At 36.8% G+C, this 12,254-nt stretch overlaps 2 protein-coding genes across 7 annotated transcripts in view; one reads left to right on the top strand and one right to left on the bottom strand.

Moving 5' to 3' along the window:
- BPIFB2 (BPI fold containing family B member 2) overlaps positions 1 to 12,254 on the top strand; it is a 140,771-nt gene that overhangs the window by 35,934 nt on the left and 92,583 nt on the right. The gene's annotated exons all lie outside the window — the stretch shown is intronic.
- SUN5 (Sad1 and UNC84 domain containing 5) overlaps positions 1 to 12,254 on the bottom strand; it is a 43,861-nt gene that overhangs the window by 2,898 nt on the left and 28,709 nt on the right. For all 5 annotated transcript variants that reach the window (XM_074211896.1, XM_074211894.1, XM_074211897.1 and 2 more), the window contains 2 exons: positions 4,344 to 4,459; positions 1,110 to 1,277 (listed from right to left, as the gene is read on the bottom strand). In XM_074211896.1, the coding sequence (XP_074067997.1) occupies positions 1,110 to 1,277; positions 4,344 to 4,459 (284 nt within the window). The remainder of the gene's footprint in view (positions 1 to 1,109; positions 1,278 to 4,343; positions 4,460 to 12,254) is intronic.

The raw sequence follows: 12,254 nt of genomic DNA on the forward strand, positions 1-12,254 counted from the left end.
TTTTTTTTTTTTTTTTTTTTTATCATTCACAGTTCTTTAAGGAAGCCTTTGTATGTATAGTATCTAGTTCTCTTAGCATCCTGGTCAAGTTCCTTTGGACATGCTTTTTAATTTGTTGATAATCCTCCTAAAGTGAGGTAATGATATTTTATTAGAGAATATTCTTAATTATATCTCATTAAAGAGGAGGGCAGCAGGACTGTCCCTTCCCTTTCTATGGACCCCATACTTCTGGTAATTTAAGTCTAGCTTGTATTAATGTGAATAATGCATATTAGCAATTTTGTCTGCTTGACTTAGCTTCATATTGTGCTTATAATACACTTAAAATCTCTTAACACCCCTGCATCAAAAGTCAAGGGTAGTTCTGATTTTTTCTTTATATCTGCACAGTGCTTTAGAGTCTACCAAATGTTTCCCCATCCATCATCTCATTTGATCCTCAGTAGCTCTGTAAAACATGGTGCAATTTTTGCAGATGAGTAAGCAGGATCAAAGGAAAATGACTCTTCCAAAGTCTTGCATGTAGGATATGTCCTGAGGGCTTGAACTCAGCTCAGTTCTTTAAACCTTTCCACCCTGCTGAGTAAGCCATGGGCTTGCTTAGGGATGCATTACTTTGGCATTTTTTTTTTTTTTTAGCATTTTTGCAAGGCAAACAGGGTTAAGTGGCTTGCCCAAGGCCACACAGCTAGGTAATTATTAAGTGTCTGAGACTGGATTTGAACCCAGGTACTCCTGACTCCAGGGCCAGTGCTTTATCCACTATGCCACCTAGCTGCCCCAATGCATAGCTTTGGTTAGCCAGGAGAGGAAGTCAAGGTGTGATCTGATGACTGTCTTCAATGTTCTTGAAAAAGGGAACACAGTCCAAAAACAGGAGGTGAGGAATGCCCAAAACAAACAGTTGCCTTCAATATTCTTCTAAAGATCAGTTTACAGAATCCCATTCTACTCACCTCTCATTGAGATTTGTTTTAGCAACAAACTTTCTGAGGACCAGACAGGTCAGAGACCCAAGGAACATCTAGAGCTGCTACTTTTCATGCCCTTTTCTCAGATACAATAATCCCCTCCTGTTGTTATCTAACTCTAGACTGATCACTTACATATACGACAAAGTCCTTGGGGGCTGTATCCAAGTTGCCTGACAGCGAAATAGTTTTTGGGATGTGCTGGATTGTAATATTGGTGAGGAAGATCTTCCTGGCCAGGCGGATGACGACTTGCCCATGGTCTCCACTGAAGGCCCAGCAATTTCCAGGGGTCACATTGGGCTGGAGAGAGAACAGAACACTTGGTCAGGTTTTCTCATCCTGTCTTATCCCTTATGCCTGTGGAACCTCCAGGCTGGGGCTCTGACCACCTTTGTACATATTGCAGAGGTAAGGTGTCTGCAACTGGAAAAGGCTGATTGTCTATCTTTATGACATTACCAACTCAGAACCTAGTAGAGTTACAGACCTGACTATTAGAGCAAAGTAGGAGCAGAGTGCATTCCATTCTCTAATAAAGGAAGACAGCTTCAGATAAGCTGTTCCCCCAAAACAATCTGGAAACCACCTCTGGTCTGGAGTGGGTTCCTTCAGCTTGAAACCTCTATTTATCTACTTTGTACAATTTTTTGAGCTTAAAAAAGACAATCTAGGAGGAGGGCATGAGTTTTTCATTCTTTTTTTTGAGTGTCATAGATCCCTTTTGTGGTCTAGTGAAATCTCAGGTCTCAGTGACAGCTTTAATCATTAGCATGTGATGGGATCCCTAAAAAGAGACTGGGCAAGAACCCTTGGAGGCAAAGTGTAATGGATAAAGAGTTGGACTTGGTGTCAGGAAGACCTGTGTTCAAATACAGCTTCAGACATTTACTTGCTGTGTGGCCCTGGGCAAGTCATTTAATATCTTTTTGCATCAGTTTCCTCAAATGTAAAATCAGGATAAAACTATCAACCTCCTAGAGTTGCTGTGAGGATCAAATGAAGCAATATTTGTAAAGGGTATGATATATAGTAAATGATTAATAAATATTTGTTTTATTCTAATTCAGTGAATGCCCATAAGGGTTTGCTGAGAGATACCAGTAAATTGGTTAGTTGATTTCTTCATTTGCTAGAGGATGAAATTGAGACTCACACAGTCAATAAGCATCTCTAGTAGGATTCAGGCTCAGGTTTCCTGACTTCAACTAGAGATTTCTCTTTTGTATAGAATGATGTGTGATTGCAGCAGCCTATATCAATTGCTACTTTGAGGCAGCTGAGCCTTCTCCTGAAGAGGAGATGAGTGAGGGTTGCAGTGTTGACAGTGGACTTTGCCATTATCTGTGCCAGAAATGGGAAAAGTTGTTCAAAATCACCCAGTCAGATCCCTTGCAAGACATGTACAAGTGCTAGTGATTAATTATAATATACCAGGTCACAACTTCAGAGTTGGCAAGGACATTAGAGGGCATCTATTGTAGTCCTTTCATTTTGCATATGAGAAAGTTGGTTAAAGTTAACCATTAACAAGATTAAATGGCTTTTCACAGTCATACAGGTATTGTGTCATTTATGGGATTGGAATCAAGTTCCTTAACTCCAGAAGGAGTGCTCTTTCCACACTTCTTTCCCTTACCCACATCACTGAGTTTGAGGGTGAACTCTCACCTGGGCAAAGAGAAAAAAAAAATCTCAACGGATCCTACTGAGAGGCCAGGCAGCGTCAGGAGCCAGAGATGCTCAAGAATGTCAATTTTTCTTTAAAAAAAAGTTTTATTATTGCTATTTTTTATATTGCCCTCACTTCCTAATGACTTTTCCCTCCATTCCCTCTCCAACAGAATCCCCTTTTACAAGAGAGTAATGCAGTGTAGTGAAACAAATCAGCTTAGCCATGCCTCAAAGTGAATGCCTTATGTTAGACCTATTGTCTAACTCTCTGCTGAGGGAAAAAGCATGTTTTATAGTCAATTATCAGAAGACAAAATTAGTCTGAGTCTGTTTTTTAAAAAATTAAGCATTTTTTTAAATTAAGCTTTTAAAAAATCTTGTTTTTTAAAAAAGTTAAAATAATTTAATTTAGGAAAGTTTTATTGATATAAAATTTTTTCTTTCTTCCTTTGTCTTGCTCTCTGCAGTTATCTGTCTTTTAACAAAGAAAACAAGTTTCAGCAAAATTAGCTATAATTGCACCTACATCTGTCACCTCATACAAAATTCTGCATTCATGGTCCTCTACTATCTAAGATGAGGAAAGTGTGCTTCATCATTTATCCTCTGGGACTAAGATAAAAGGAAATTTTTACTAATGATGGTTAGGGAGTACCTCTTACACTTCATCTCTGACTCTGTCACCACCTAAGCCAAGAAGAAGCAAGGCTGAGATTGCAGAGGAAGGCAGAGGGATCAGCACTAGAGAGATTCAATACTTTGGGAGATCCTAGAAGGGCTGAGGTTCTGGAATAATGACAGCAATGGCAACTCACATTCCCAAAGTGCTTTATAATTAATCAAACACTTCTCTCATGACAATTCTATGAGGCAGATAATAATAATAAATAGCAATAATATAACAATATAATAATTAGCAATGACAATAATAATAGATAATAACATTAGATCTTCAAATAAGGCTTTTCAGTTTGCAAAGTGCTTTAAATATATTATCATCTAGATCTCAAAACAGCCCTTTGAGGTGGTTGTTTGTAGTATTACTTTCATTTTATGGATGAGATTCAGTGATGCTGAGTCAGAGACAGGATTTGGACTTCAATCTAACTTCAACTCTAGCATTCTCTCTGCTTTGCTAAGCTCTTTTATGGGTGAGTAAAGCTTAGGATAAGAAAATGGAAATGAATTGCCCAAGGCTACACATTGCATGGGACATGTAAGTGGTGCAGTGAATAGGGTACCTGGTCTGGAGTCAGGAAGACTCCATTTTTCTGAGTTCAAATCTGACCTTTTTAACTATGTGACCCTTGGCAAGTTATTTACCCTTGATTTCCAATAAATGAGGATTCTTAGAACATATACAATCTCATCCTACAAATATACATTATATATTGAAATCTTCCTAGAGATGGGAAATCACTCCCAGAGTATAAAGCAATCACAAGGATCTCTAGGGACACTCTTATTGGCTGGTGGTTTATAGTTTAAAGGACCCCAGGTTAAGAACTCCTCACCTATAATGTTGTAAGTTCTATCTTAGGGGGGTCTGCATGTCTGATAAGTACCATCTGAGGCTACTCTTTTTCTTTAAGTTGACCTCAGTAGGACCAAGGAATAGGACAGTAGGACCAAAGAGTCCCTATTATCAACTGTTAGACAGAGTCACAATGGAAATCCAGGGAGTTCTAGCACTACCTCCAGGATGACATCAGGTGGATGAGCATAGTTCCATAGTCGGAACCAGTGCCAATAAGATCTGGCTTTGTCATAATTGTACGTGGCAGATGTGTGTTCAAAATCAATGGTCCCACCTGAAAACCAGATACAAATAACAATATTTATATAATACTTTTTACTTTTCAAAATACTTTTTTTTCTAATAACCATGTGAAGTAGGTAGTGAGAGTTAGTCAATAAACATTTATAAAGCATCTACTATGTATCAGACCCTGAACATTCAAATTAAGACAAAAGACAGTTCCTGCCCTTGAGGAAATAAAATGGTCTAGTAAGAATGAAAGTATGATTATTCCTATTTTGTAGTGGAGGAAACAAGTTGAGAGGTTGTCATTTGCCCAGAATCACTACGTGTCATTAAATGTAAAATCTGGGACTTGAATCTAGATCTTCTGACTCCCAGACCACTGAATTGCACTGCTCTCAATTGTAAATAGAGAAATGTAGTAAACTGGGAAACAATTATTACAATTAGTATATCCGAAAAAGGACTCATTTCTAAAATATACAGAGAACTGAGTCAAATTTAAAAAAAAAAGCCATTCCTCAATTGTAAGTAGCACCTTCAGACAGGAATGACCCATGCCAAGGACTGTGTAACTTTTTGCTCTTAGCTCCCCATTTAAGACAGGGGCTGGGGGTTGGCTAGGTGGCACAGTGGATAGAGTACCAGCTCTGGAGTCAGGAGTACCTGAGTTCAAATCCTGCCACATAATAATTAACTAGCTGTGTGGCCTTGGGCAAGCCACTTGACCCCATTGCCTTGCAAAAAGTAAAAAAAAAGACAGGGGGTGTTTTCAGCTCTACTTACAGACTCAAGGACAGTAGAACTATTAATTAATAAATTAAATATTAATAAATTCATAAGATTAATATATGTCAGACTCTGAACAAAATAGTAAAAGACCATAACTCTAGTCTCACTGCAGGTTTTCCATTTCTCATTCACTTGATTAATCTTCCCTTGTCACTGTATGATTTTTGGTTCAGGCTCCTTTCTCCTCAGGCCTAAAGCTATTACCATTGTAAAATAAGGTCAGGGCAAGATGGCCAATAAAGTTTCTTCTGAATATGTTCTACATGTGTGATAGGGGGATGTTTCTGTCTTGTCATTTCATCTCTGTGGAAACTTGAGGGCCTAGAAATTTCCACAAAGGGAAATAGAGTTTCCAAGACACTGGAAAGGGAGACTTTCTCAATTCTTTCTAGGGCAGAGAAACTGCAGGGTCTTGATCAGGCTCATGGCAGGAGGCTGTGGGAAATATGAAAACTGAAATATATGATTTGTTTCTCCTGAAGACTTGAACCTGATCATTATGTTGGGGATTGTATTCTCCATTTGTTACCAGTGGGTTCTACCATTGCTCATTGTCATGTGGGCAGTGTGTACTGTTATTGGATTGGGACTGAGGAAATAATACAAGGTAGATCATAATGATCAACTTCAGAAGTTGGGAGAAGAATGGTGCAAAAGAAGTCTATAAAGTCAGACTTGGTACAAGTTGGCAAAGTTCTGTGAAAATGCAGGGAATGTCTGAACAAATTATGGTATATGTGATGGAATATTACTGTGTTATAGAAATGTTATAGAAATGATGAACTCAAAGATCTTAGAAGGTCATGGAAAGACTTGCACAAAATGATAAAGAGTGAAGCGAGCAGAACCAAGAGAACACTGTATACAGTAAGAGCAATATTGTTTTAAGAATGACTTTGAGGGGCGGCTAGGTGGCATAGTGGACAAAGCACCAGCCTTGGAGTCAGGAGTACCTGGGTTCAAATCCGGTCTCAGACACTTAATAATTACCTAGCTGTGTGGCCTTGGGCAAGCTCCTTAACCCCATTTGCCTTGCAAAAAAACTAAAAGAAAAAAAAGAATGACTTTGAGTGACTGAGTCATTTTGACTTATAAACACATATTAAAAATAAAGGACATATGGAGGAAGATACTACTTGCATCTAGAGAAAGAAAAATAGAAGTTTGTATAGAATAATTTTACATACACACACAAAAACACATACAGCCATTGGTAGCTAATGGTAGCTATCTCTAGGGTGAAGGGGAGGGAAGAAAAAAAGAAAAAAAGAAATTTATAAAATAACTTGTATATTTGGAGGGGATAGCAAGGTTGTACATGGTAGATTTGCAGTTCCATGTGTAATCATCTTTTTTAATTGTATTTTGTTATAGAAATGTTTATTTCATTCCATGAATTGAAAATAAGATAAATTTAAAAAATATAGGGATGTTAGTTATTGTAGGCAGTTGCTAAAAAGAGCAAAAATGTTTAAAGAATGACCAAGTGTGTGTGTGTGTGTGTTCAAATCCAAGACAATCCAAATTAAACTTAATATCAGCATACTTTTCCTTTATGTGTTACAGAAGCAAAGCAATTGGTCTTTTCTGGTTTCATAGACTCAAAGATAAATGTCTTCAGAAAATTTGCTGAGAAAGGAACCCGAGGACAACAATTTCCTCAGGCAAGGACAAAGAATAAGAGAACTAGAGATCATAGTGGTTGGATGCAAAGACACTTGCTGCAGAGCAGAGCTTAAGATGTAGAGTTGTTTTTTTCCTCTAGCTCTGGTCCGGAAGGCCACTTGAATGATAGATGGATGCACTCAAAAGATGATTGCAGAGTGGTTGAGTTAGAGACCTAGGTATTAATTCAGGAGAATATCCTACTTAAACCAATAGAACTTTAAGCAGAAAGGATGATAAAGACTGAAAATGTATAGTGAAGATGTCATGCTGAATAATGGGTCCCATGTGATTCCAATTATCCTATGAAAACACAGTCTGTGAAAGGATGGATGAATAACAAAACTATCCACACTTGACATACATTGGAGTAAGTCTTATTTTTCTAAGGAAGTTATTAATGTTAGTATTAGGAAGGTGACAGATCCAGAAATCATTTAGAACATCTGCACTGACCAGAACCAATTCCAGCCTCATCAGGATATCAGCAAATAGTTATTCAAGGAAATAGTGACTTTGGCAGGAATCAAAAATTCTAAAAGTACAATATTTTGCCAAGGAGATTGTTTCTTAATCATCATATTGATGAACATACTAAAAACCCTGAGGTATGAGCAGAAATCTCAGCATAATTAACCTTTATCTTTTATAATGCATATAAACAAGTCTACCAGTAATCAAGTCATGGGTTTTAGGCTATTCTTGGTAATGTTTGAGTAAGAGCCACACCTGCCTATTAGTTTGTGTTTTGAACCTTAGAAGATGGAGAGGCTGTAAAGACTTAGAACCAGTACATTTGTTTCAATGCTTTATTGTATCAGTGACTGAGAGATGAGTTGAAAGAAATCTACCAACTAACCATAACTTTAGCACGGAAGAATTCTGACAGAAACAATGATATGATTCTTGAGTTCATTGTTAAGACTTTTAGTAAGGTGACAAATTATTGAAAAAACTGGTGTTCAGAAAATACACAAGATAGTTGATCCAGGAAAAGTCACTCCAAACCAACAAACTGAGAGATTGGACAACTTGATTATCTACAAAATAGCTTCAGAGAATGGGACAAATAGTTCATCACAACCACCTATTGCCCATAAGGAAGTTAATGGGACTTCCTGGTAATTAAGAAAAAAAATATGAACAGTCACTTAGATGAATTCTGAAGAGAAGAAGGAATAGAAGTCCATATGTTGTGGACAGATTGCCTAAGATTACTTTGGGAAAAAAAATCCTCTGTGTAGTAAAACCCCTAATTTTGCTTAGATCTAAAGGGCAAATAGTGTAGGCTGAATTGGACAATTTCTTTCCTACTTAGTGCTTTAGGTCTAGAGATCTCTAAGGTACAGAGACAGTATTACATCATCATCACCATCATCATGATAACCATTTATATGGTCAGGGATATTTATATGTATCATATATTATGCTAAGCACTTCATACATATTTGATCCTTACAACATTGTTGGGAGGTATGTATTGTAAGTATCCATAATATTTGAGAATGATAACCAGTCTAAGTCATTTATAAGCTTGGTTTTGGAAATAGTTTCCTAGTGGTTAGGGTGAGACCAAAGATAATAAGGAGAAAAGAGGGATGATTATGAAGGGCAATTTACTGGAGAAGAAGGGAGTGAATGGTTTAAAGGTATATTTAGCAAGGTAAGAAGGCCATCTCTTTATCAGAGACTAGAGTAAAAGAAGAGTGACTGGGGAATGATGTCAAGGGGCTCTGACATATAGAAATGAGAAGAAGAGGGGACTGCAAATTGTCTCTTTTTTTTCCTCAATAGAGGTTGAACTCTCAGCATTGAGATTTGAGGGATTTCATGGTATATCAGGTTTGAGAAGAGAAAAGATTTTCCACAACTACTGTAGGATAGAGAATATATTGGGGGTAGGAGGAAAATACTACATTGAGGGTCAATTTGTGATGAGATAATATAAATTTGAGGTGTTCCCATATCTTAGTCAGCATGTTTGCATAACTTCTCCTAGTTCTATTCAGCAGTCTATAAATAGGAACAGAAAATAAAGATGGTAGGAGTAATTCAGGATTGGGTTTTGGCAAGGCAATAGAAATAGGAGTTGAGGGATTCCAATGTGGAGGACAATATAGAGTTAATTATCTACAAAATTTGCTGAGAAAATAGCTTCAGAGAATGGGAGGAACTCTAACAAATAGTTCATCACAACCACCTGGTTAAGAGGTTAGCATAGTAATGATGTTCTGGAGAACACTAAAGAGTGGAGAGACTGGATGTCATTGTCAGGACAAAGAATATGGATATAGGGAAAGATAAAGGAAAAATGATAAAAGAATTTCAGACCTCTTGATCATCTAAGTGAAACAGTTGTGGGTGATGGGTGCTGGGGATGGCAAGGTAAAGGTTGTTGACAACTTCCTGTGAAAGATATATACATATATATATATATATATATATATATATATATATATATATATATATATATATATATATATATATATATATGAAATTTCTGGTGGAGAAGACTGTGAACTAGGTATTGATCTCCTTGAGAAAGGAGGAATATATGGTGGCCAGTAGATAATAGCCAGATTTGGGGATTAATTTGGAATGAGACACCTTCAAAGAGAGGGTGTTGAATCATAGTGGCAGAAGGAGAGTATGGAAAATGCAATGAGGAGAAAGGAGCATTTTGATTTCTGTTCCAAGACTAGTGTTCCAAGATCAGGGCTTATTTGAATCTAGAGTCCTACCATGTGCAGATATAGATGACTAGAAATGAAATGTCAACTGGGGGGCAATTAGATCTTTTTTGAGTAATGAAGGATGGAAGGAACATGAAAGGATGAAAGTTAAAATGAAGGGAAATTTATTAATTATGGAATTGGAATTTGGACACAGTAGAAGGGGTAGGCAGAACTGGAGTGAGAACAGTGAAAGAGAAGGTTGAAATAGATGGGGATAAGGGTATAGGTAACAGAAACTGTGAATAAGGGTGCTTTACTGGCCATTAGGGATTCAGGATCATTGGAAATATAAGAACTATAAGGGTTGGGAGTTAAATTTTGCTGCCATAGGGAATCATTCCTTCATTCCATTACCTCTAGGGTCAAATATGATCTCCATTTGGCATTTTCAGCCCTTCAAAACTTGTATCCAATCTCCCTCTCTAGTCTTATTTTATCTGAGTCTTTGATATATACTCTTTTAGACAAACCAGATTTCTTGCTGCATCGCCCATCCTGACATACCTCCTTTGTCAGTGTCTGTGCACAGGTTGTCTCCAGTGACTGGATGTGATCTTTCATCATCTTCACTTCTTAGAATTCTAGGTTTCCTTCCAAGCTCAGCTCATATATTACTTCTGATATGTAACCTCTACTGATCCTCCCTTCTGCTAGTTCCTCCCCCAAATTATCTTTTATCTATTTTTACACTTTATATATGTGTGTGCATGTGAGTGTGGGTATATGTTTCATATATATTATCTTTCTTTTTAGAATGTAAACATCTTGGGCAGCTAAGGTGGTGTAGTGGATAAAGCACTGGCCCTGGAGTCAGGAGTACCTGGGTTCAAATACAGTCTCAGACACTTAATAATTGCCTAGCTGTGTGGCCTTGGGCAAGCCACTTAACCCCATTGCCTTGCAAAAACCTAAGAAAAACAACAACAACAAAAAAAGAATGTAAACATCTTGAAGTCAGGAACTGTTTCATTTATGCTTTTGATTCACAACATCTAGCACACTACCTTGCACATAGTAGATACTTAATAAACTAATTGATCTGAGCATTGATTTCTATTCCTCTCCTATCATATTCAATTAATTGCAGTCTTCTACCTTCACAACCGTCACATGTCTGTCTTATTCTCTCTACTCGAACCATTGTTCAGATTCTCATCATCTCTGGATTATCATATTAACCACCTGTAATTTCCACCAGTCTTTCACCTTTTCAATACATCCTTCTCATAGCTCCAAATGGACTTTTCCAAAGCATGAATCTAATCCTACCATCCCCCTATTCAAAATTTTCCAGAGATAACATTGCTTTGACCTTAGGTTAAAATACTAATTCCTCTGTTTGGTACTGAGATTACTCACAATGTGATTCCAACCCAGAGGTAGAATCGACTAAAAAGAAAAGGACTAGATTTAGATGAGAGAATGTGGATTTAAATCCTATCTCTATCATGTACTACTTGTGTGATAGTGGGCATGTCACTAACTTTCTAAGCAACAGTTTTCTCAACTGTGAATGAAGAGAAAATAGGATTAGCTGATCTTTAAGGTACCTTCTAGCTTTAAATCTTCTGATTATATGATTCTATATTTGCAAACATACATATATATATGAAATTCTTCACACATTCTTCAGTCTCTCCATAAGTTCCAGCTAAACTTACCTGTTCTGATCATCATATATGATATCCCATCATTCTGTCTTCAAATCTGAATCTTGGCACAAGTTTTTTCTCATAGTTAGAAGGTTCTCCCTCTTCATTTTTACCTCAGAGAAATTCTATCTTCCTTCTAAGCTTACCTCCTACAGAAAGATCACCCTAGGGGCTAGTAGACCTTTTCCTTCAAATTTCTTATCTCTATATATGTATAATATAACCTAAACACATAGTATATATATATATATATTATATATATATATAAATATATATAATATATATATGTAATATATGTATTTCTGTCTGGCTCACCATTTGTTTGTCTATTTATTTATCTGTCCATCTGTCCATCTGTCCTTCCTTCCATTCATGTCTATCTGTCCATCTATCTGTCTGTCTATCCATCCATCTATTTGTCTGTCTTTCTATTTGTCTGTCTTTTTATGTACTGTCTGTCTGTCCATTCTTTCATCTATCTGTCTGTCTTATTGGTCTGTCCATAGGTCCATCTGTCTAGCTGTCCACCTGTCTATCCACCTATCTATTGAGAGATCTATTTAGCTAGCTATATCTATGTATCTATGTATCTATCTATTACCTTTCTGTCTATCCATATGTCCATTTATCTATCTCTTTCTTTCTGTCTGTCTACCTACATATTGTTTTTACTTCTATGTGTACAGTTTTCCTCAGTAGAATTTAATCAGGACAAAACTTTTTTTTATATCACTGTTACCTAACAGTACTTGGCTTTTGGTAAGGACTTAACAAATGTTTGTTGAATGAATAAATAAGGGCATGGAAAATGTGACTTAAAGAATAGGAAGAAGAAGAACTGGAAATGTTTATTTCAAAAAAAGAGGGGCATATTTTTAAATATGTGAAGAATTGTAACATAGATAAGGGATTCACACAGAATGAAAGAATTTAGTAGAGTTAGAAGAGATTTTAGTGACCACCTAGTCCAATCTGTACCAGAGAAAGAATCTATTCTCTC

This window comes from Macrotis lagotis, chromosome 1 (assembly GCF_037893015.1).
Source record: "Macrotis lagotis isolate mMagLag1 chromosome 1, bilby.v1.9.chrom.fasta, whole genome shotgun sequence".
NCBI classification, from domain to species: Eukaryota; Metazoa; Chordata; class Mammalia; order Peramelemorphia; family Peramelidae; genus Macrotis; species Macrotis lagotis.